General features: G+C 32.3%; 3 protein-coding genes across 4 annotated transcripts in view; 1 reads left to right on the top strand and 2 right to left on the bottom strand.

The window, feature by feature from the left end:
- The window catches only part of LOC107464753 (seed linoleate 9S-lipoxygenase), a 59,321-nt gene extending 54,988 nt beyond the window's left edge, over positions 1-4,333 (top strand). For both annotated transcript variants that reach the window (XM_052253918.1, XM_016083705.3), the window contains exons 2-9: positions 176-462; positions 815-1,055; positions 1,508-1,831; positions 2,078-2,163; positions 2,252-2,359; positions 2,448-2,749; positions 3,100-3,363; positions 3,454-4,333. In XM_052253918.1, the coding sequence (XP_052109878.1) occupies positions 176-462; positions 815-1,055; positions 1,508-1,831; positions 2,078-2,163; positions 2,252-2,359; positions 2,448-2,749; positions 3,100-3,363; positions 3,454-4,207 (2,366 nt within the window). In that variant the 3' untranslated portion in view covers positions 4,208-4,333. The remainder of the gene's footprint in view (positions 1-175; positions 463-814; positions 1,056-1,507; positions 1,832-2,077; positions 2,164-2,251; positions 2,360-2,447; positions 2,750-3,099; positions 3,364-3,453) is intronic.
- A 2,498-nt stretch (positions 4,334-6,831) lies between these two features.
- On the bottom strand, positions 6,832-13,627 carry LOC107464749 (linoleate 9S-lipoxygenase 1). Its single transcript, XM_016083701.3, has 9 exons — positions 13,299-13,627; positions 11,474-11,760; positions 9,913-10,153; positions 9,263-9,574; positions 9,070-9,155; positions 8,775-8,882; positions 8,352-8,659; positions 7,989-8,252; positions 6,832-7,783 (listed from the first exon to the last, which is right to left on the bottom strand). Exons 1-9 carry the CDS (start codon positions 13,540-13,542, stop codon positions 7,030-7,032), a joined length of 2,604 nt encoding a protein of 867 aa, XP_015939187.1. The 5' UTR covers positions 13,543-13,627; the 3' UTR covers positions 6,832-7,029.
- Positions 13,628-15,302: 1,675 nt separating this feature from the next.
- LOC107464733 (secreted RxLR effector protein 161-like) lies at positions 15,303-15,911 on the bottom strand. Its single transcript, XM_016083689.1, has one exon. The coding sequence runs from the start codon at positions 15,909-15,911 to the stop codon at positions 15,303-15,305; it is 609 nt and encodes a 202-aa protein (XP_015939175.1).
- Positions 15,912-24,762: the final 8,851 nt, after the last annotated feature.

Below are 24,762 nucleotides of genomic sequence, written 5' to 3'. Positions count from 1 at the left end.
TTTAGTTTTTTAGAAGTATAAATATATAATTGAAAAATAAAATAAATAATTATTTTTACCAAAAATAAAATGTGTTTCCTTATGTTAGAACTTAGAAGAGCTAACAAACAAAAAAGCTCAATATCACTGCAATTTTTATTTTTTTTTAACATTTTGTTGTTACAATTTTTTTCAGGAAAGGGAAATGGGAAAATTGGAAAGGAAACTTATGTAGAGAATCATCTTCCAACCTTACCCACATTGGGAGCAAGGCAAGAAGCATTCGATATTCATTTTGATTATGATGCCGAGTTTGGAATTCCAGCAGCATTTTATCTCAGAAGCTACATGCAAACTGAATTCTTCCTCGTTAGTGTTACTCTTGAAGACGTTCCAAACCATGGAACCATTCACTTTGTTTGCAACTCATGGGTCTACAACTTCAAAAATTACAAAAACGACCGCATCTTCTTTATCAACAACGTAAGCCCTTATACATGTGTAGACGTCACATAACCAATTCAATAGTTTTCCAAGTTTAAGAAAATAAGAAGAAATATATAAATAATTATATTTTTAATTTTATGTAAAAATTTATTTTTAGATTATGCAAATTTTTTGTATAAGTTTTTTTTTTCTTTTTTATTTGTCTTTTGTTAAAATTTATTTTGTTTTTCGAGTCTCCAAAAGTCAAAATTTAAATTTTTAGCTAATTTTTTTTTAAAATTTAAACTAAATTTAAGCTGATAGAATGAAATACATGATAAAAAATATATGATTTATATCTACAAAAATAATTATTAGAATTTTCAATTTATATATAAATATATTGCAGGTGTTTTTACCCAGTGAAACACCTGCTGCACTATTGAAGTACAGAAAAGAAGAGTTGCAGAACTTAAGAGGAGATGGAACAGGGGAGCGCAAAGAATACGATAGGATTTACGATTATGATGTCTACAATGATTTAGGTAATCCAGATCGTGGTGAAAAGTATTCTCGCCCAATCCTTGGAGGCTCTTCCACTTATCCCTATCCTCGAAGAGTTAGAACTGGTAGAAAACCAACCAAAAAAGGTAAAACTTAATTAAAGTGTAGTCAAATTATCAATTTAGCCGTCGAGATTTTAAGGTAATAAAATTTTATATTCTTGTATTCTATTGAGTAATAAATTAAAATATATTATAAAAATTTAATTTTTTATTATTTTTCATTAAAAAAATATAATTATAAAAATTAATAAAAATAATAAAAAATAAAAAATAAATTGTATTTTTTATTAGTATTTTTATATTTTTAGACATAATATTTTTATACATATTTTATTTGTTAAATATAATTTTATATTTCTATGTTCCATAAACAAACGCAATCTTAAAGATGAACTACGTACTTGTTGACAAAAAAGGTTCATCATCGTTAACAAAACTAATATTCGTCATTAATGTAACATAAATATAATGATCAATGCATTAATAAATGCATTTTATCGCACATAATAACTTTCTTTTTTGTTCTGAAATAATAGATCCTAAAAGTGAGACTCCACCAAGGGAGACTTATGTTCCAAGAGACGAAAATTTTGGTCACTTGAAATCATCTGACTTCCTCATATATGGAATCAAATCTTTGTCTCAAAACGTGTTGCCTCTTTTCGAATCGTTGATCTTCGATTTAGACTTCACACCGAATGAGTTTGATAGCTTCGACGAAGTACGAGAACTCTACGAAGGAGGAGTCAAACTGCCCACAGATATGCTGAGTAAAATTAGTCCCTTGCCGGCGCTCAAAGAAATATTTCGGACTGATGGCGAACAAACACTCAAATTCCCACCACCTCATGTAATCAGAGGTATATATTTATGTCTATGTATGTCCCCATAAAATGAAACTAGCTATAACAATATGAATTCTGCTCCATCCGGATACCGGAAATAATAAACATCTACTGAATCGAACATCCCTAAACCTCATTGTACACATTATACACATACTCCATTGGCTCCCTATACTTCCTCTAACAATATAAATAACTTGATGCCTAAGAAATGCAACGTTTTGACTTAGTTAATTAATTCTTTCTAATTATTTGAAACAGTTAGCAAATCTGCATGGATGACTGATGAAGAATTTGCAAGAGAAATGCTTGCTGGTGTAAATCCTTGTGTGATTCGACGTCTTCAAGTAAGTTCAAACAGTTTCTACCAGATTTATATCGTTAACCACTAAAAAATTAAGTTTTTCTCATAATATTGTTTTAACAAAATGACAGGAGTTCCCACCCCAAAGCACACTAGATGCTACCATCTACGGTGACCAAAACAGTAAAGTTTCAAAACAAGAGATGGAGACTAACCTAGATGGGCTCACAGTGGAACAGGTATATTATTAAGAATTTCTAGTACATACATTTCCACATAATCAAACTCATATGCTTAATTAATTGAAATTACATATACATGGTACAGGCACTTAATGGTAATAGATTATTCATATTGGATTACCATGATGCCTTCATGCCATATCTAGAAAGGATCAACAAAATTGCAAAGGCTTATGCTACCAGAACATTCCTTTTCTTGAGTGAGAATGGGAAATTGAAGCCAGTTGCCATTGAGTTAAGTTTGCCACATCCTAGTGGAGATCAATATGGTGCTGTTAGTAAAGTCATCTTGCCTGCTTCCGAAGGTGTTGAAAGCACAATTTGGCTATTGGCCAAGGCTCATGTAATTGTCAACGACTCGTGTTATCATCAACTCATGAGCCACTGGTATGTATAATTTTATCGAACTAACTCAATCTTGAATGAATATTCGGTCAATATTTAAATTCGTCTCATTTCTTAAAAATAATACATTTTTTAAATTAATCTCCAAAAAATATAATTATAAGTTAAATTCATATTTTTGTTTTTTAAAAGATGTGTCACTTTAAGTGTTACATGTCAACCAATCATTTTATTACGCGGAACATTAACTTGTCATGTCATCATGCTACGTGACAAATACATCTTCATCTAACTTACGAAGTGATTAATTTAAATTACAGTTGTATCTTTTAGAGACTAATTGATTAATATGATATGGTTATTGATCTTTGTTTTGTTGATGGGGATTATAGGTTAAACACACACGCAGTTATTGAGCCATTTGCCATAGCAACAAATAGGAATCTTAGTGTGCTTCACCCCATTAGTAAACTCCTACACCCTCATTATCGTGACACCATCAACATCAACGGACTTGCTCGTCAAGCACTAATCAATGCAGGTGGCATCATAGAGCAATCATTTTTGCCTGGCCCCAATTCCATAGAGATGTCTTCAGCTGTTTACAAGAATTGGGTATTCACAGACCAAGCTTTACCAGCTGATCTTGTTAAGAGGTAACGCAATAATATTAAACAATATACCTTGGGGTGTTAAATACTTAATTGGTTTTCATGATCCAACTCAACTGTTTGTGTTTGATACAGGGGATTGGCCATTCAAGATCCTTCTTCACCTTATGGCCTTAACCTAGTGATAAAGGATTACCCTTATGCAGTTGATGGACTAGAGATATGGGATGCAATCAAGACATGGGTCCAAGACTATGTTTCTTTGTACTACCCTTCAGATGAAGCAGTTAAGAAAGATTCAGAACTGCAAGCATGGTGGAAGGAAGCTGTAGAGAGGGGTCATGAAGACTTAAAAGACAAGCCATGGTGGCCAAAAATGCAAAGCATTGAAGAATTGATTCAATGCTGCTCTATCATTATATGGACGGCTTCGGCGCTTCATGCCGCCGTTAACTTTGGACAGTATCCATATGGAGGTTACATCCTTAACCGTCCAACTCTAAGTAGAAGATGGATCCCGGAGAAGGGAACTAAAGATTATGATGAGATGGTGAAGAATCCTCAAAAGGCTTATTTGGGAACAATCACACCTAAGTATCAGACCCTTGTTGATCTCTCAGTGATTGAGATTTTGTCAAGGCATGCCTCTGATGAAGTGTACCTTGGGCAGAGGGAGAATCCTAACTGGACAAGTGACTCAAGGGCAATCCAAGCTTTCAACAAGTTTGGGAGCAAGTTGGCAGAGATTGAGGGTAAGATTAAAGAAAGGAACAAGGATTCCAGTTTGAGCAATAGGGTTGGACCGGTTGAACTTCCCTATACTTTGCTTCTTCCTTCTAGCACTGAAGGCTTAACTTTCAGAGGTATCCCTAACAGTATCTCCATCTGAAAACAAAATAGGGTTTCTTTGGAGTTTCATTTTTATTTGTTGCCATTTCTAATAACACCATGATGATGCATGTCATCCATTATGGTCATAGTACTGTATTTTAAGGTGACTAATCGAATGAAGATTTTATAATTATCATCATATGAATTTATTTTGACCATTAAATAATAAGTTGTAGAGTTTAATTTTTATGTTATAAAAGTGTTATCTTTATTTAAAATGTGACTAAATAAATAAATTACACTTTTAAATAAATATTATTATGAAAAAATATTTTTGACATTTTATCAGAATAATTTCCTTTAAATAATGGCCATCTTGGTTAGCATTTAATATAGGCTTTATTGGAGCAATATTACAAACCAACACAATGTATGTTACTTAGTTAATAATAATTAAAAGTATTGTCTTAAATTATTAGGCTAAAAATGTTGGATTGCTGGTTAAAATTGTTGGTATATAAATTAAAATTATTAGTTCTTAAGCTTTTTTTTCTTCTTGATATATGACGTGTATCATTGCGAATAAAATGTAAAGTATAATTTGAAAAGCAAAAAAGAAGAAGAAAGAAACTAACGTAATTTAGTAAGATCACTAATGTTAAAAAAGAACCTATCTTTATCATCTTATAGTGGCATTTAGATTTTCATCATCATATATGATAATCCACCCTTTGTTAGTTTTATATCTTAGAGCAAATATATGTATTAACAATTTCTATATATCTCTAAAAAAATGGGTAAGTATTGTTTTAGTTCTTAATGTTGAGACTCAGAATCGAAACCGTCTTCAACGTAATTTTCGATTTAGAATCATTAGTTTTTTTGTATTAAAATTATCTTTTTAATTTTTTTTGGACAAAAATACCCTCATCACTACCAACACAATTACCTCCTCTATCACCACCACCATCAACACCAACACCACCGCCACAACCAACACCACCACCAGCACCACCAGCACCACCCCCCCCACCCACTGCCACTCCATCACCATCTGCATCACACCAACCAAAACTAAAAAAATCAACATCATCATCGTTATCCTCATCAGAACCCAGAGCTCAGATTCAGAACTCAAACTCAGAAAACAAACCCAAAACTCAAACTAAAAAAAAAAAAACAAGAACTCAAATAAGAAAATCATCATCATCATCAAAACCCAGAAATCAGAATCCAGAACTCAAACTCAGAAAAACAAACCCAGAACTCAAACTCAAAAAACAAAAACCCAAAACTCAAAATTATCATCATCAGAGTTCTGGAGGAGGCGAGGGAGATGATGAGGGCACGGCGCTCCCCTCCCCCTTCGTATACCCTTTTCTTCACCTCCCCCCACGCGTTTTCTTTTATTTTTTTAAATTTTATAACTTTTATTATTAAAATAGAAATAGGGGTAGTTTAGGAATAATATAAAAAAATTTATTAAAAAGGACGATTTTAATACGAAAAAAAACGTTAAGGATGATTTTAAATAAAAAATTACATCGGAAACAATTTTGATTCTGAGCCTCAACGTTAGAGACCAAAACAATACTTACCCCCCTTTAAAAAGTTATATGTTTGTTAGTCACAAAATTTTTGTGTTTACTTGTTATGTTTTTCTTTAAAAAATTGTCTAATTATTTTAGAAAATTTTTCATATCTTTGTCACAAAATTTTGTTATCATAAAAAAATGTACGTTATTTTTTTATTTATTTTTTATTTTCTACCATAATTTCTCTGTCATGAAGCATAACCATCAATAATACCAAAAACAACAACAATCTCATCAACGCATATCAAAATTAGATTCATCGATATATATTAAAATAAGATTCATCAGCTCATAACAAGAGGATTTCAAAATGAGAATAATAAAAAAAAAGAGTAGTGGGAGAGATTAAGGGAGGCGGTGCAGCGAACATGGTAGAAAACAGAGGCAGCACAACGCAGCGCGAGAAAGAGACGGGGAGGGAGGAAGAGAAAAGGGATTGGGTTTTATTAGTAAAGATATTTTGGCAATCTCACTTATTTAAGTCTTTTTTTATTTTAAATTAGACAAAATACTAAAACATAACTCAATCATATACATTTTATATCAAATACAATACAGAGATTTAATTAAATCTTTGTCTTTTATCTTCAGTTTCTTTTTCAAATGCTACCAAAAAAATGAAGTAAAATGGAAAGAAAAAGGCAATTAAACCAATTTCCTATTTTAAAAGAGCTTAGTTGAAATCCCTTTAATTATAAATTAATTTGTTCAATCAATTTGGGTTGGTCGAGTGGTCATATCACTTGTCCGCTTAATCCATTGGCCAGCAACAAACTCTTAAATAGAGCTCAGATCTGCAACGGATTAGTCATTGGCTTGGACTAAAAGATACCGTGGACAACAACAAAAATAAATTAATTTGTTCATTCAACATTTTTCTTTTATATTTACACAATTTTCATAACATTTTTGTTTTATATTTACACAATGTCATTGCCTAGCTGTAATTAGCTTCATCTTATTAATTGGTATTTCATAAAGATGTCTAAAATAAGCATTATTCATGACAACTATGTATAAACTTGATGTACATTTAACAATTTGTTACACAGACACACAAGGACTACAAATAGATAACAAGCGTATCTTTTATTAAAAGGTGCAATATTATTATTATTCATCATAGTAACAAGGGAGCAAACTGATGACACATACATATCCAAGCACAATGTTGAGGTGGAATCTAACATGCACATGACAATACCACAAAGATATGCATAAAACAAACTTGCATCTCTGTTATTACAGGAGTAACAATCTGCAAAGGAAAACGCAGGCACTCAATTTAGATAGAGATACTGTTGGGAATTCCTCTGAAAGTAAGGCCTTCATCACTGGTAGGAAGGAGAAGACTGTAAGGCATATGAGCAGGTCCAATTCTGTTTCTAAAGCTTGGTTCTTTGTTCCTCTGCTCGATCTTCGCCTCGATCTCTGCCAACTTGTTTCCAAATTTCTTGAAGGCTTGTATCGCCTTCGAATCCGATGTCCAGTTTGGATTGTCTCTCTGCCCAAGATACACCTCATCAGAAGCATGCCTTGACAATATCTCAATAACCGAAATGTCCACCAGGGCCTCATATTTCCCTGTAATTGTTCTCAAGTAAGCTTTCTGAGGGTTTGTAACCAATTCTTGATACTCCTCGCTTTCGAGTTCCGGTAAGAATTTTCTGCTAATTGTTGGCCGGTTCAGGATGAAGCCGCCATAAGGATATTGGCCGAAGTTAACAGCTGCGTGAAGGGCCGAACCGATCCATATAATAATGCTGCATGACTGAACCAAGTCTTCAAGAGTTTGCAGTTTTGGCCACCACGGCTTGTCTTTCAGGTCTTCATGACCCTTCTCTACAGCTTCCTTCCACCATGTTTGGAGTTCAGTGTCTTTTGTGACTTCATTATCTGAAGCGTAGTACAAGGAGACATAGTCTTGGACCCATGTCTTGATTGCATCCCATATCTCCAGTCCATCCACTGCATAAGGGTAGTCCTCGATCACGAGGCGAACGCCATGGGGAGCCGATGGATCCTCAACTGCCAATCCCCTGAATCAAGATAAACAATACAATAATGACTTGTCATCATCAATGAAATAATTAATCTTATGTTAAACAGTTTAGTCAAATACGTCAAAGCATGTAGCAGTTCTTAGCTATTATCTTCACATGAAGATATTTTCTTGTGAGTAGTCGGTCTCTTTCACTAACTGTCTAATAACATAATTACAATGTATATAAAGATTATGATTACCTCTTAATAAGATCAGCAGGCAAAGCTTGGTCAGGGAAAACCCAATTCTTGTAAACTTTAGAAGACATCTCCACAGAAAATGCTCCAGGCAAGAATGATTGCTCAATAATACCACCTGCATTAATCAGAGATTGTCTTGCAAGTCCATTGATATTCATGGTGTCGCGGTAGTGAGGTTCTAGAAGCTTGTGGATAGGATGGAGCACACTAAGATGCCTGTATGTTGCAATGATAAATGGCTCCATTGCAGCATGAGTATTCAACCTTTAATTCGTTACATGAAAACAAAAAGAAATTAGGTATGACTACTCAAATAAGAATATAAATTAGTGAAAATTGAAAAAAAGAAACAGAGAGTTATACCAGTGGCTCATGAGTTGATGATAACATGAGTCATTGACGACGACATAAGCCTTGGCAAGAAGCCATATAGTACCTTCAGCACCTTCTTTAGCAGGCAAGACAACTCTGCTAACAGCACCAAATGTGTCCCCGCCAGGGTGTGGCACACTTAATTCAATGGCCAATGGTGTCAATGTTCCATCATTTTTCAAGAACAGGATTGTCCTTGTTGCATAAGCCTTTGAAGTCTTAAGCCCGTTTATCTTCCTCAAGTATGGCATGAATGCATCATGGTAATCTAAGATGAATAATTTGTTCCCTTCAAGCGCCTGTTACATTACATTGCATGTATCAATATTTTGTTTTCTTAATTGAGTTAAAAAAAGAAGCTATTTATATATGGATTTGTATGAAATATATGTCATTAATTAATTAATTAATGACCTCATCAACAGTAAGTCCTTCTAGGTTAGTCTCCAGGCTTTCTTTTGTAATTGTGCTCGTCTGATCACCATAAATTGAGGGATCCAGTGTGCTTTGTGGTGGAAACACCTAATATTATAAGAAAATAAAATATCAGAAACAATTGCCTCCATTTTAGATGAACAAAAATGTTACTTGTAGATTAACAATACAGGTGACTAATTAGATAGATGGTTCTTTTTGTTGACATAGTATGAATCTTATATAAGACATATTTGAATATGAGAAACAATTTATTCTTTTAAAGACAACTTACCTCAAGGCGTTTAATAACATTGGGATTTACTCCAGCAATAATCTCTCTGGCAAATTCTTCGTCAGTCATCCATGCAGACTTACTAACTATTAGCCATAACACAAAAAAAGAAATGAAAAACTGATGACGAAATAATTTTTCTTTACATTGAATTAAACAAATGGAAATGGGGAAAGGATAAATAATAATGGACCTTGGATGACATGAGGTGGAGGGAACTTGAGAGCTTGTTCACCATCTGTACGGAAGATTTCCTTAAGAACTGGCAAGGGGCTGATATCGCTGATGATATCAGTAGGGAGGTAAATTCCACCCTCAAAGAATGAACGAGCATCGTCGAAGCTATCAAACTCACTGTTTAAACCAAACACTGATTGGAGCCTTGGCAAAACATTTTGAGCCAAAGATTTGATGCCATATGTAAGGAAATCCGATGACTTCAAGTGACCAAAGATTTCATCTCTTGGAACATAAGTACTTGAGCTTGGTGCCTCACTCTTGGGATCTGTTCAAAATTTTACTTTTCATTATTACCTTGGAGTTTCTATGGGACAAGAAGAACACTAGAGTAGTTTTGTCCGTATCAAAGTCTTTTAGAATATGTTTAATAATAGGTTAAAACTCTAAGTACAGTAAATTATCTTTACCTGAAGTTCACATATAACAATTCAGTCAAATATATCAAATTATTTTTTTTGGTGACTGAATATATCAAATTATTTAATAAATTTCAACTAGTAACTTCACATAAAAATAATTACATATAAATTTTCATCCTAATAATTTATCCTGTTAATAATTAAAAATACTATATGGTTATAAACAAATTAAAAAATTGCTAACCCTTTTTAGTCTTGCGTCTGCCAGTTCTACCCCTGCGAGGGTAAGGATATTCGGAAGATCCTCCAAGAACGGGGCGAGCAAGGCTGTTATCCACATCAGGGTTACCCAAATCATTGTAGACATCATAATCATAGATTCTATCTGCTTCCTTGCGTTCTCCTGTTCCATCTCCTCTTAAATTTTCCAGTTCTTCATTTCTGTACTTCACTAGTGCACCCGGGGTTGCACTTGGAAGATAAACCTGAAATATAGTATATTCAATTATGTTATTTTTTCATATACATACACAACCTTTAACAACGGTTAATTTCCGTCACCTAAAATACCGTTACCTTAACTTCAAAGTGTTGTTAATTTTTTGGTTTTTTTATTTGAATAAAAATTTATTTATTTTGTTTTTTATTTAAAATATAATATATTTATGTATTTATCTTTTACTAGAATATTTTGTTGGTACGATTGAATGTCTTAGAAGTTAGAACTCAATCCTACTGAGAGTTAATTTCAAATATAAAAGTAATTAATTCTAGAGATATAATAATTGTCGCATAATTATAAACATCACAAAAATTATATCCTTGATCGACTTCTAATATTTTGTTATTTTATTAAATTTATAAAAATATGTAAATAAAAATTTTGGTTAAAAAATAAAGAAATAAGGGCACCTTTAGTCTCTATTAGTGAAAAACTTAAGATAGACAATATTTGTAAGTACTTAATTTTGTATTTGGTAAATTAAAAAATTTTATGTATTTGTAAAAGCACCTAAGAGATAACTTTTTAAATTTGGTATGTGCTTATTAAAATTAAAAAAATCTAATATAATCTTGTATAATAATTAATATTTAAATTAATTCTTACATTAATGTCTATTAATGTTGTTCATACTTAGTCCAAAGCATAAACTAGACCCAAAAATAGAAAAAGTCCAAAATACAGCTGCCTATAACCGACCTCTTCATAGGCCGGATCGAAGCGTTGCATGGTAACTCCTTCACTCTCAAAGAAGTTATAACTAACCCCCTAATATTTCTCTTACACTTCTAGAAGAGAGATCTCAACAACCTTAAGATAAAGGGACGGTTATTCACCATCAGAAGTGGAACTACTTCAACGGTGGTTATTGGTTCATCACCTATAAATATACCGACACCCTCAGCTACATTTAAGTTCCAATACACTTAAAACCTACTAAGACCCTTGCTGATGTAGGTATCGGAATGTTTTGCAGGTACCACCCCCCATCTCCTCACGAACAACTCGGACGACAGCCGTACAACCCGGGCCAAGTCGAAAACTACCTCACTAAGAGTTTGGACCTCACGTTTAAACTCAAACACAACCCAATTTCAAGTAACCCTCAAAAATATTTTTAAATTTTAAAAACTATTTTACCAAACATATTTGTTATTGTTTATATTTATTAAAAATTATTTTTAATTTAATTTATTAAATATAGATGTTATAATTTTAAAATTAACTTTTATAAATTACTCTTAAATAAAAACTTTACCAAACTAAAACTTAAGTTTAGTACTTATAAAAAGACTCTACTTACATCATTAGCAAAGAAGATGCGGTCCTTTTTGTAATTTTTGAAGTTGTAGACCCATGAGTTGCAAACAAAGGTAACGGTTCCATGGTTTGGGATGTCTTCAAGAGTCACACTAACAAGGAAGAACTCAACTTGCATATAGTTCTTGATGTAGAATGCAGCCGGAATCCCGAAATCAGCATCATAGTCAAAATGGATATCGAATGCATCTTGCTTGGCTCCCAAATTTGGCAACGTTGGAAGATGTTTCTCCAAATAAGTTTCCTTTCCAACTTTCCCATTTCCTTGCCCTGCAAAAATTTACATATGAATTTTAAAAACCATTTTGTATTGCATTGATCATCCACCTACTTTTTAGACATAAATTTATAAATCTATTTGTATATTTTTTTGGGTGAAATAAACAAAACAAATTTTATCAGCACAACTCACATACTTCTTTCTATAATGTGTAGTTAAAATTGAACCCATTAGGCATCATAAAGCTTCCAAAAATATATTTCTTGTGGGGAACTAGATGGGTTGGAAAAATAATATTAAAATAAACACGTGGCTAAGAATAATTAAGCAGACAAGGTAGAACTAAAATTAATTTTAAAATCCAATCATTTGGACATATGTTATGAGTGCTAGTTGACCCATAATGACAATGACTTAATAAGTATAAATAAACGGAAAATTCATGTGAATTATTGACATATGGAGTGACAATAATATTATTTACCACTGCTTCAATCGAATTTCAGCTTTTAAATCACTATAAAAGATTTATATTCTATTATTTTCTACATGAATTTTGAATTTTTAAATACAAATTATTATATTTTATGTTAATAATTATTTTTATAGTTTAGTACGAAATTTATTCAAACACTCAAACTCTAGTTTCTAACATGTAAAACTTCTTATTCTTTTCTTACGGTTTTTTTTTTAATCTTTTATCATATAGTTAAAATTAAAGTTTTTTCTTCTAAGAATATAATTTTTTTTTCTATTATTACATATTTTTTCTTTCTGTTATTTTTCTCAGATCAATATAACTATAACTTCGTATAGCACCACAATTATCATTACTTAGAAAAAAGATGATAATAAAATAAAATAACATTTTTAGAAAAAATAATTAATTTCGTCTAAAAGATTAAAATAAGATAAAATACAATATTTATTAAAAAATATATTTTACCTTATTAAATATTATTTTTAATTTGGATCTCGCTGATTGTCTAATATAATACATCCTTAGATGTTCAAATATGTTTTTCTCACTTCTTTTGTTTCCTTATGATGATGTATGTGCTTGTGACTTTCATTTTTTTTAAATTGAAAGGAAGAAAAAGAAAAAAATTTAAAGAGTTAATAATAATAATAATTTGAAATACTTAATATTCATTCATTCATTCATTACTTTATTAAGTAATTCTTAATTAAAAAATACGTCTAATACTTAAAGTTTAGTTTATCCTTCAAACGTATTTGAGGAATTTTAGGTAGTAAACACTTTTTTTTCTCTTATATCTGAATTAATATTAATGTTCTTTTTATATTAGAATTGTTAGCCTCTAGTATTTTTTTAACTTATTTCTTTCCTTTTATTAGTTTTTAGTAAAAAATTTAATTTTGATGCACTAAAATATTTTATACAATTATTTAAATATATTTGTTTAAATATATTTATTTTTTAATAACTATTAATACCGTTAAAATAAAAAATAGTTATTTTTACTATGTAATTTGATGTATCAAACTTAAATTCTTTAAGATATAACAAGTTAACAACTATGAAGAAACACATCTAAGAAGTGACAGTAAAGATGAGATGACAAACCATCAGTCTTGGTAGCACTGATCAACTTGAGGGCGATGCTACGGCTGAAGATGGAGGTGGCGCCATCGACAACCGAGCCAGCCACATCACTAACAGTGCCAAAGATTCCGCTGACGGCGCCGGAAACACTGCTTCCGGCGGATGTTATAGCATTAAAGTCCAAAACATTCTTGCTCATAAGCACAACGGTACCCTTGATCTTCTGGTTATTGTTGAATATACCAGTTCCTGGAATCGAAAACATCTTTATTATTTCGTTATTACTTCCTTCTTTTTCTTCTTAGAGAGGGTGAAGAGAAGAATAGTTATTATGAGGGTTGTGTGAGGAAAATGGAAGCCAAGGTATAAAGGTATTTATAGACTACAAACTACAAACATAATCGTTCATTCAGTGAAGTGTGCCTAGCGTGGGTTCTTTATTTTATTATAAAAATAATTCTTACATGTATTAATTGGGAATCCTTTTAAAATATTCACAACGAACCGGTTTTCGACATATGTAAAATTTTAAGAGCTTAATAATTTCTTTGTCCGTATGCAGTCATATGTTTCACATATATAGAAAACAGAAAAAAAAAGGAAGAAAATAGGTTTACATTATTTATTATCTTTAAAAAATTGCTTTTATTTTATACGTGGCAACAACATACACCGCTTAATATTTGTGTAAAAGTTGCTATAATAACGTTCTAATAATGTAACTTATTTAGGAAAAGTTTAATATAATGAAGTTAAAAATTATTCGTGCAAAAGTTTTATTTAAATAGTGAGAGTTCAAAACAAAACATTATAGATTCAAATGAGAGATAAAATAATGCAATCGACAAACTTACTATAACGTCATTAATAATTAATTAGTACATGTTAACATAAGTAATAATTAATAACATAAGATTTTTCAATAAAAATTACATTAAATAATTTTATTTTATTTAAATTGGTTAGAGTATTTGAGTTTTTGAACCAATCACTCGATCAGTTTATTAATTGGTTTGATTCTCAATAACTTTGGTTATAAATTGTGATAATTGATTATTTTAAGTCATAGTTGAAACCATAATTTAGATCACTGTTTAATAAAAAACGTATTTATAAATTCTTTTAGATCACGCTTAAAATCGTAGCACAAACCTCTTAGGTCACGGATCAAAACCGTCACTGTAAATTCTTTTAAGTCGTGTTTCAAAAGCACGATTCTAGATCGTTCTAGATCACAAATTAAAATTGTAACTATAGATCTTTTTGTGTCACGATTTGATAAAACTGTGACTATATACTTTTTTATATCATGTCTTAAAATTGTAACTATAGACTTTTTAAATTCGTGAATATAGATCCATTTAGATCATATCTCAAAATCATAATTATAAAACCTTTTAAGTTATGATTTTTAAACATTTAAACCGAGACTATAAGTATTTTTAGATCATAATTTTTAAATGTTATATGAAAAAGTTGGGGCTAAAACTTAAAATAGCTTTATTGAAAAAAGGTTATCCTCCACATCTCTGACTATAGACATTTGATCTATGGTCACATTTTAGAAATAAAGAATGACCAAAAATTTTTTCTTTAAGTTACAACCAAAAATCATACTGTGATCATAGAAGATTTTAGGTGACGATTTTTAAATATAGCTGTTGAAGGTTGCGCATGAGAACAGGGAAAGAATGCAAGGGACAAGAAAACCAGAAAGAAGGAGTGGAAATGTGAACTTGTATTAAATGATGAATCACACCTTTTACATAATTGACCTTCCTATATTTATACATACACAGCTAACTAACTACTGATTAGTATAAATATCTAACTACTCTAATCAATTTTCTCTAACTAACTATCAGCAAACTCTCTTGTTAAGTAACACCCTCCCTTAAGCTTGGAGTGCTGACCGCGAAGATGTTCAGCAGCCCAAGCTTACCATGGATGTAATGGAAAGGACCTGGTGCTAGTGGCTTAGTCAAAATGTCTGCAACCTGCTCATGTGTAGAGATAGGTAGCAAATTAGTCACGCCTTCTTGTAGTTTGTCGCAGACAATGTGGCAATCCACTTCGATGCTTTGTCCGCTCATGGAAGATTGGATTAGTGGCTATATACACAGCAGACTTGCTATCACAGTAAATGTTCGTTGCCTTCTGAAGTGGTACACCAAGTTCCTGAAGAACATAACTCAACCATTGGACCTCCCTAGTTGCAAGCGCCAACGCCCTATATTCTACCTCGAAAGAGGAAGCAGCGACTGTAAGTTGCTTCTTGCTCTTCCAACTAACAAGAGATGATCCAAGGTAAAAGCAGTAGGCTGAGATCGACCTCCTAGAGTCAAGACACCCTACCCAGTCCGAGTCTGAGAAGCCTGTGAGATTCAAGTCTGATTTGGCTGAGAAGAAAAGGCCAGCAGCTGGGGATCCTTTCATGTACCTCAATATTTGATGAGCAGCTCGCAAATGCTCTGTGGTTGGACAATCCAAAAATTGACTCAACTTCCCTATAGCGAAACTTATATCCGGCCTAGTGTTCGAAAGATAGAGCAACTTTTCAATGATTCTTTGGTATGGAGTAGAATCAGACAGCAGCTCCCCATCACTCTTACTAAGCTTTGCACCATAATCCATTGGTGTTGGGGCAGGCTTGCATCCCTCAAAACCTATTTTTTTAAGCAAATCCAGCACATATTTTCGTTGATACAAAGTAATTCCTTTCTGTGACCTAGCCGGCTACTTCTAAGCCAAGAAAATATTTGAGGTCCCCAATATCTTTGATCCGAAATCTATCATCAAGTATCTTCTTCACATTCTCAAAATCATTGAGATCATCACCTGCCAAAACTAAATCATCAACGTAAACTAAGACTGATGTAAATTCTTTTGGAGTTGATTTTGTGAACAAACTATAATCTAGTTTGCACTGCTTGAAACCCAGCTCCACAAGAACATATTTGAGTTTTGAATTCCATAGCCTACTAGCTTGTTTCAATCCATATAGTAACTTCTCAAGTTTGCACACTTGTCCTGGCTTTGCATGAAGTCCTTCTGGCACCTTCATGTATACTTCTTCATCCAAGTCACCATGTAAAAATGCAGTGTTAACATCAATTTGTTTCAAGTGCCAGCCTTTCGCAGTAGCAAGAGCCAAAACCACTCGCAATGTTCCCAATTTAACAACTGGACTAAAGGTATCCTTGTAATCAACTCCAGGAACTTGCGTGAATCTCTTTGCAATGAAGCGAGCTTTGTGACATTCCACACTACCATCCAGATGATACTTGACCTTGAATACCCACTTACATCCTATTGCCTTCTTGTCAGGTGGGAGTGAGGTCAACTTCCAGGTTTTATTTTCATCCAGAGCAGTCAGTTCAGCCTTAATAGTTTCTTGCCAGCAAGTTTAAGATATCGCCTCTTCATATCGCTTAGGCTGGATGTTTTGAATAGCTAATTAGTATGAAAGATGCATGGGAAAAATAGAATGATAGGATAAAAAGTCTGAGATAGGATATCTTTGAAGGTTTTGCATGGTTTTTTAATTTTCATTGATGGCTGTCATACATTTGTAATCTTTCAAGTAAGCTAGCGGTTTTGAAATTCTTGTGGATCTTCTCAGCATAACATGAGTAGGGAGACTAGGTGAATCATGCACCTGTGTATCTAATCTAAGATTAGTGTCTACATTTGTGTGTGATGTATGGTCAGGATTGTCAAAAGCTTCCAAATGATGCATGGGACTATATATCATAGGGCATTGAAGGTGAGATGCTATCTTTGTCTAGACTATCAAAATGAATACTAGAATGCATAGGAGATGAATGTTGAATATGATTTTGATTCATGTGATCCTAGCAAATACTACCTATCCCTCTCCCTCTACCTAGCGAAGGCAACGCAGTGTTCAAGGGATGAGCAGAGCTAGCCAAAACCTTAATGTTCGAGGTAGAGTCAGGACTGAGAAACTGTCGTTCTTTCTGCGTGATCATAGCAAATACCGCATTCAGATTTGGTAAACTATCCATGAGCATTATTTGTGATCGAACGGTGGAGTGTTGTTCATTTAAACCTCGAAGGAACTTTCTCACCTTATCTTCCCCTCTTTGCTTTCTAATTATATATAGATAAGGTGCACGAACACCTTTTATCACAGTTACATTGTGGCAAGATTCTGAAATTGTCTATTTCCTCCAAAACTGACTTGAGCTTGGTATAGTAATTCGTCACATTCATATCTCCTTGCCTGAGTGCATACACTTCCTCATATAATTCAGCCACTCGAAATTTGTCCCCCTGATAATATTTATGCTTTAGCTCATCCCATATCTCATAGGCTAAATTGTTCCACAAAACACTTTGGTAGATATCTGGACTTAGTGAGAGGTTAAGCCACCCAACGACATATGTGTTGCACCTCTCCCACGCCTCAAACAGTGGATCTGAGCTATCCGATTTCTCAATACTACCATCTATGAATTTCAGCTTATTTTTCGATTTGAGAGCTAACAGCATAGCTCAACTCCAGGCTCCATAGTTCGATCCAGTCAGAACAACAGAAGTGAGAGGGATACCTAGACTTTAGATGGGAGAATGAAGCACGGATTTGTAGGATCCTGACTCGGATTTGCGCTTTTGCTTATGTGCGATTTGGATCGCGGTGATTGATTGAAGAATGCAGCAAATTGAGTTGCGTCCATGGCGGGAAATTGCACTCCACTAGAACTTGAATCGGAGCTCATAACGATGGAAACTGTGGATCTGGTGCACAGATTTGAACCTTCCTCTTTCAATCTCGTTGATCGGAACACCTAATCGCTTTGTTATGACTCGTCGAACTATGAAGCAATTAGGCTCTCATCAAGCTCTGCGGTGTGAGTTTGAAAGAGGAGAAGAAGTTGTAGGAGAAGGGGAAATTGGAGATCAAAAAAGAAATTGCATAAAGAGATGAGATCGGAAATCGAAGAATCTTGAAAAAAGAAATCAGAACGCTCGAAGAGAACTTGAACTAAGAGAAATCAGCTTTGAAGAGGAACCTGGATCCATCATCTCTCTCCGACCATGATTGATGTTCGTGAATCGAAGATCAAGTCACTCTCTCTTCAATCGCTCACCGCACCATGTTGAAGGTTGCGCATGAGAACGGGAAAGAATGTAGGGGATAGGAAAACTAGAGAGAAAAAGGGATGAAAATGTAAACTTATATTAAATGATAAATCACACCTTTTACATAACCAACCTTCTTATATTTATACACAGCTAATTAACTACTGATTAAGATAAATATCTAACTACTTTAATAAGTTTTCTCTAACTAACTATCAGCAGTTTCTCTCGTTAAGTAACAAGAACCGTGATTTAAAGTCTAAAATATTATAGTTATAGATTGAAGTTTTAAAATTAAATGTGACAACATGTAAAAATATTGTAATGACATAATTGAAACAGTTATCTGAATTTAAAAATTGAGAAACTAATTTAATTATCAAATAAAAATCAGAAAAATCAATTTGATATGTATGTTCTTACGACAACAACGAACTAACCACCAAGAGTAATCTTTCAACTAGATTAAAAGTGTACAACAATACTATTTAATATTGCAATATATATGAAGTTATGAATCACATTTATAACATCCTAATAAATTTATTTTATTTTATTTAATATTTATAATTATACATTTATTTTAACTATAATTAATGAAAAAGAAGATAAATTATAACTAATTATGACTCCAAAACTTTGTTTCCAAAACGTTTTTGTAAAAGTTAATGATAAGTAAAAATACTTATTTGATAATATTTATGAAGTTGGTATTTCAAATCTTATTATTACTGATTCATATATAAATACCTACAAATTTTCATGTAAAATATAAAATCAAGATTGAGACTTGGAATGGCTAATAGATATTTCTGTAGTTTAGAAGATGACAATTGGTTCAACATTATTTACATTCAATTCGCCACATGGTCCTTTCATGTGTTGGAAGTGAAAGCGACGGAATCAACTTTAATTTCTCTATGAAATAGGCTCTTTTTTTCTTAATATAAGAACATCGATGTTATATTTATAATATAATTAGAAACTCAAGAAAAATGATACTAAGAATATTCTATAGATAAATATTCAACAAAATAAATACTATATTATTTAAATGTCTCTATACTTTTTTAATAGAAGTATTTTTGTGTCTTCATATATGAAGGGTATTCATGAAGGGTTATGTGTTTGATAAAATCTTATATATTTTTAAAAATTATGTTTCTTGGCTTTTCAAAATTAAATTTTTTAAAATTATAACAGTTATATGTTTGGTAAACAAATAAAAGTGACTTTTAATAAGTATAAGTTACAACAATAATATTTGTAAAATAATTTTAATAGACATAACAATGTTATAGAGAATAAGCGAGCTAGCTAGTTTTGTCATTTTGAAAACCACATACACAAGCTAGTTTTGGAAGTATATATCTTTATAGGTAATTTCAAAATTACTTTTTATAAACTACAAGTGTAATCATATAATCTTTTTAATTTATCAATAAAATGAGATGTTTTTACTTTCAAAAATACAAACACTTCTCCGATAAATTTTATTAAACTCATCCTACGAAAAGTTAAATAAATAATAATGATAATAATATGACAATTGTAATATGTTCTTTATGAATTAATTATAGACAGTTGTGCTCATGGTAAATAAATCAAATTTTTTGCGCTACGTACTATGGCAATTGTAATATGTTCTTTATGTTCTTTATGCAATTATTATGAGTTTTTTATATTGTTTTTAGAGTCTATTAGAGTATATTCAAATGCTCATGCCAGGATTTTTTTTAATTTAATAAAGATATAGGCCACATTTTTAAAGTGTGGTAATAGATTCATCTAAGCACACAATTTAAAAAGCATGACAATAAATTCAAATTTAGGCATTTTTTAAAAGTGTGGCAGCAGGTTTCGTGCTACGCACACTTTAAAAGCGTGATGACATGTTGAAGGCAATGGCCACGCTTTAAAAGTAAATCAATAGATCTCCAATAATTAGCACATTTTTCCGCTTAAAAAGCATATCCAAAAAGTTTGTGGATAGCAATTGATTCCAAGAAGCGTGCTCATCAAAAGTTGGTCACGACTGAACAAGTTGAAAAGTGTGGCAGTAACTCAAAACATTGACCCTTTTTTATTGCGATACTTTTTTTTTTAGCTTTCTCATAGGTTTTAAAGCGTGGCAAAAGACAATTTTTTTTTTTGTAGTGCAACACATGCATTAAGCAGGTTAAGAGTCTGGTTTATTTTCGTTTCCATTTTCTATTTATATTTTAATATTTTTTACTTTTAAAATTTCATTTTATCAAGAAAAATGAAAATTTTGTTACTTTAATTTTTGCTATTTTTTCTTTTCTTTTTTTTTTTAATCATAAAAGTATTCAATAGTGAAAATAAAGAACACAAACCCCTATATAGTAGTATAGTCTCATTACTCAAGTGAGAACAAAATCTCTAAAGATATATATTTAATGAATATTATGATTAGAAATTTTCATTTAAAATAAGGTTTACAATATCTTATTTTATACATACGAGTTTAAGAACTTTATATTAAGAATTAGTTATGAGCTAGGATTGACTTAGCCAAATTCAGTTAAAAAATATAATATTCTGTCTATTTTCTGATCATTACTAGATTACTACTATATGTTTATTTAATTTGTGCAAATTTCACATATTAGAATTTTAAACATAAGAAGAATGTGTTACATTACATTTTTATCAATTTTTATCAAAATCTGAACATTTTCTATTTCATGAGCTAATTTTGAGATTGAAAATAAATATATTCAAAAAATTAAGATATTTGATTCATAATATAAGAAATGCGTAGAGTAGATGTCATCTTTTTTTTTTCTTTTAATTTCACAAGAAAAAAATTAAATAAAAAAAAAAAGAAAAAAAGAAAACAAGAAAGAAAGTAAGAATATTAAATATATATATTTTAATATATATTTTATTCTAATAATTGATTTTAGTATATACTTAACATAATTTTTTTTTTTTTATAAATTGTAACCATCTATAGCCTTGAAAATAACCAGTACCACACTTTTTTTACACTTTTTTTGGCAGTATCATAATGCCATTCCTATATATATTAATTACATGCTTCGTTCTGAATGAGATGGAGCCCCCCAGTTTGCCAGTTGGTTTAATATATACAGGTGAAGACATGTTAACAATTGACATCGTATTAAAGTATTGTCATATTTGTTATTTATCGTGCCATTTTATTCTGATATATAATATAGATAAAAAAAATTGTAACTGAATTGAATATTTACTGTCATACTACTCTATATGCTTTTTTATATAAAAAATTTGTTATGTTTGATTATTAAGGTAACGACAAATGTTAATATGCTCTGGAAAAAATTAGAGAGTGTTGTGTTCTTTAAAAAATAATTTGTTATTCAAACTTAAAGAGGAAAAATAATGATAGTCACCCAAATTACTCTATTAACCTTATTATTTTGAAGATGTTGTGGTTTATATTTTATAATTGGCGGATTCAAGCTCGCAAATCATGTGTCGAGCATTGAGCACCTCTCTTATAGCACTCTTACTTAGCTTATTTAGTAAAGAACATTTAGGGATATAATATATAAAATAATTCTCATATATTAATTAGAAAGAACTAATAATGTCCATAAAAAAAAAGTTTATTTCATTGTATAAGTATACCTAATTAATTAATTACATATGATGTCAGTTAAAAATGATGTGTTTAAGGCTCAATTCAATTGAAATCCGATTCAGATCCAAACATATTTTATCAGGTCTGATTTGTCATTTTTGTTTGATATAGTTTTTGAATTGATTGCTTCGGTCATGCTGATAAAACTTAAAATTATGTTATATTTTATATTTAATTAATATTTTTTATGATACAGTATTATTTTCAAAAAAAATTTACATATATAAATAAGATAATTGAGATTCATATTTATGTAAATATAACAATCTGAAATTGATTATATCAATGTCCTATTTTAACTCTATATAAACCACAACTGCTAATCACGGTTTAGCATTTATACATAAACCACAAAATGTCTATCGCAGTTTATCTACAATTGCATATACGATCTCTAAGTGAAACTCGATATGTGCCAAACGAGAAGCTATCAGTAAGAATCGTCTCAACCACAGTATACTTGGAATGATGTCTGTCAAACAAAGTAAAGCATTTCGAATCTCTCAAATTGCGTTCTATTACTTTCACCAAAGCTTGGCAGAATTGATTACCAGTCCCCAATTGCACCTCTGTGTTTGTCTTCGGATAACAAATAGCTCTGCAAACCTTTCGTATGTGGACTTGACCAACGATATGACTGGGAGGTTCCTTGTACTCTTTAAGACAGAATTAACACATTCAGATATGTTGGTGGTCATGTGGCCAAAGTGTCTGCTGCCATCCTGGTGCTGGATCCACTTATCATATTCCATTTGGTTGGCTCAATTACACATAGCCAGATTCTCAGTCCGCATAATATCCAACCAATAATCAAACTCTGCCTCGATCTTCGCATATGCAGCATTCACAAGTAGCCTCTTTGAGTCTTGACCCTTAAAACTCATCAAAAATTTTGCCGCCACATAATGAATGCAGGATGCTCGATAAGCACACGCAGGTAGCCAGCCACTATTACAGACTTCCAGGGTAGCCTTGATGTCATTGTGCCTGTCGGAGATAATAAGAATACCCTCTTGTAGCATCACATGCTGTCATAGGTTGGACAAAAAAAATTCATGATTATGTGTTTTCTCCTTCCACAAGTGCAAACGCAGCCAAAAAGATGTTTGAGTTTCATCTTGCACTATAGCTAGAAGCAAAGTACCTCCATACTTGCCATACAAATGAGTACCATCAATACTCATTAGTGACCTGTAATGTCAAAAGGTTCCAATACAAGGAGAAAATGTCCAGAAATGACGATGAAAGTACATTGTAAATTCATCAACCTGATCCCCAACTTTAAATGGAGAAGTCTTCAACACAGCAATTGTGCCAGCCATGGTAAACTGGACTCCAAGAATCCAACATGGCAATTTGCCATAGGACTCTTTCCAATCTCCATAGATTTGTGATGTTCCTTTCTGATTTGCCAGCCAAACCTTCCTGTAAGTAGGCCTGAATCTATATGTTACTTCTGTTGCTTCTTGCAACACCTTTATCATAACTGCAGCGTCCGCTCTAACTAGCTAACAGAAAGATTCTCACACAAATGACGTGGTAATCAAGTTGTCAGTGATTGCTTGAAATCGATCTAGCTAAGCAAGTGTGCGGTTCATTATGCCTTCTAACCTCCTAGTTACCTTTTCGTGCATGAAGTGAGATGCGAATCAACCAAGTACAACCTTTGCCAAATTTCTTACATTTTTCATGGTACTTAAGATGATCTGATTCTAACACCCTACACTCGACTTCACAACGGACGCTATAATCCTTCACACTCAACACAACTTCCTTTTTACTCTAGAATGATTGCCCAATTTAAATTTCTATAGAAGCAGTTCCATGACCCCTAAAGCCAGCATCTACGTCCAGCTGTTTCCCAGTAAGCTTCAAGTTTAGGATTGAAAAATGTAGGTACTACTGTGTGCCAAAACTTGGTGGGCCATACTGTGTACATAGAATGCTCCTTGTATCATCATCACTATCCCCAACTATATCGACAGGCTCTTCGTCCGAATCATCCTCTCGCATTGCATTCTCAACTCGATCATGTTCATTGTCGCCTACACAATTAGGAACCGTGACAGGAGAACTAGCAATCTCAATTGCCAGCTGTTGGAATGAACAGTTCTCCAATGCTCCACAACCATCTTCATCCGCACGGTTCAAATCAACTGCAAAGGATGGAGATGCAACGAACGAACAAGTTGGTGTAACCACAGGCATCGAGTTGGAAGCACCCCTCAAGGCAGTCAACTGAAGATTCAGAGCTGATGCTCTAGAACTGTCAATACCATGCTCCAACTTCGCATACAGCTCGTGTGTTCTGACCTCCGAAAAACTTCTCTGACGATGAAACAGAACCTGTAGATCTTCATCAGACCCTATCACAAACGTATCATACTTCACACCGGTTGACACAACTGCAATGAGGATCTTATAAAATAACTTATTCACCCACTTAGTCCCAAAACACCCTAAACTTCTGCAATATACTTATTTTTAGATCTGACAAGGTATTCAATGAATGGATAAATACACTTAATGGTTCCTTATCAGTGATTTTGCTTTTATGAATTATTCCAGAAAAATGCATTAGTGCTAAGAAACTATCATCCTCACTAGACATTGTGAAAATGACACTCTTTTTGATAATTATCTTCAATTGGTATATATAGAGCCTACAACCTTCATAAACTACGGTAGGGATCTCACGGTTTATGCACGAAAATTATCTCTTCATAA

This window comes from Arachis duranensis, chromosome 9 (assembly GCF_000817695.3).
Source record: "Arachis duranensis cultivar V14167 chromosome 9, aradu.V14167.gnm2.J7QH, whole genome shotgun sequence".
In the NCBI taxonomy this organism is placed as follows: domain Eukaryota; kingdom Viridiplantae; phylum Streptophyta; class Magnoliopsida; order Fabales; family Fabaceae; genus Arachis; species Arachis duranensis.
The sequence above is the reverse complement of the archived record's forward strand: the minus strand, read 5'-3'. Positions and strand labels throughout refer to the sequence as shown.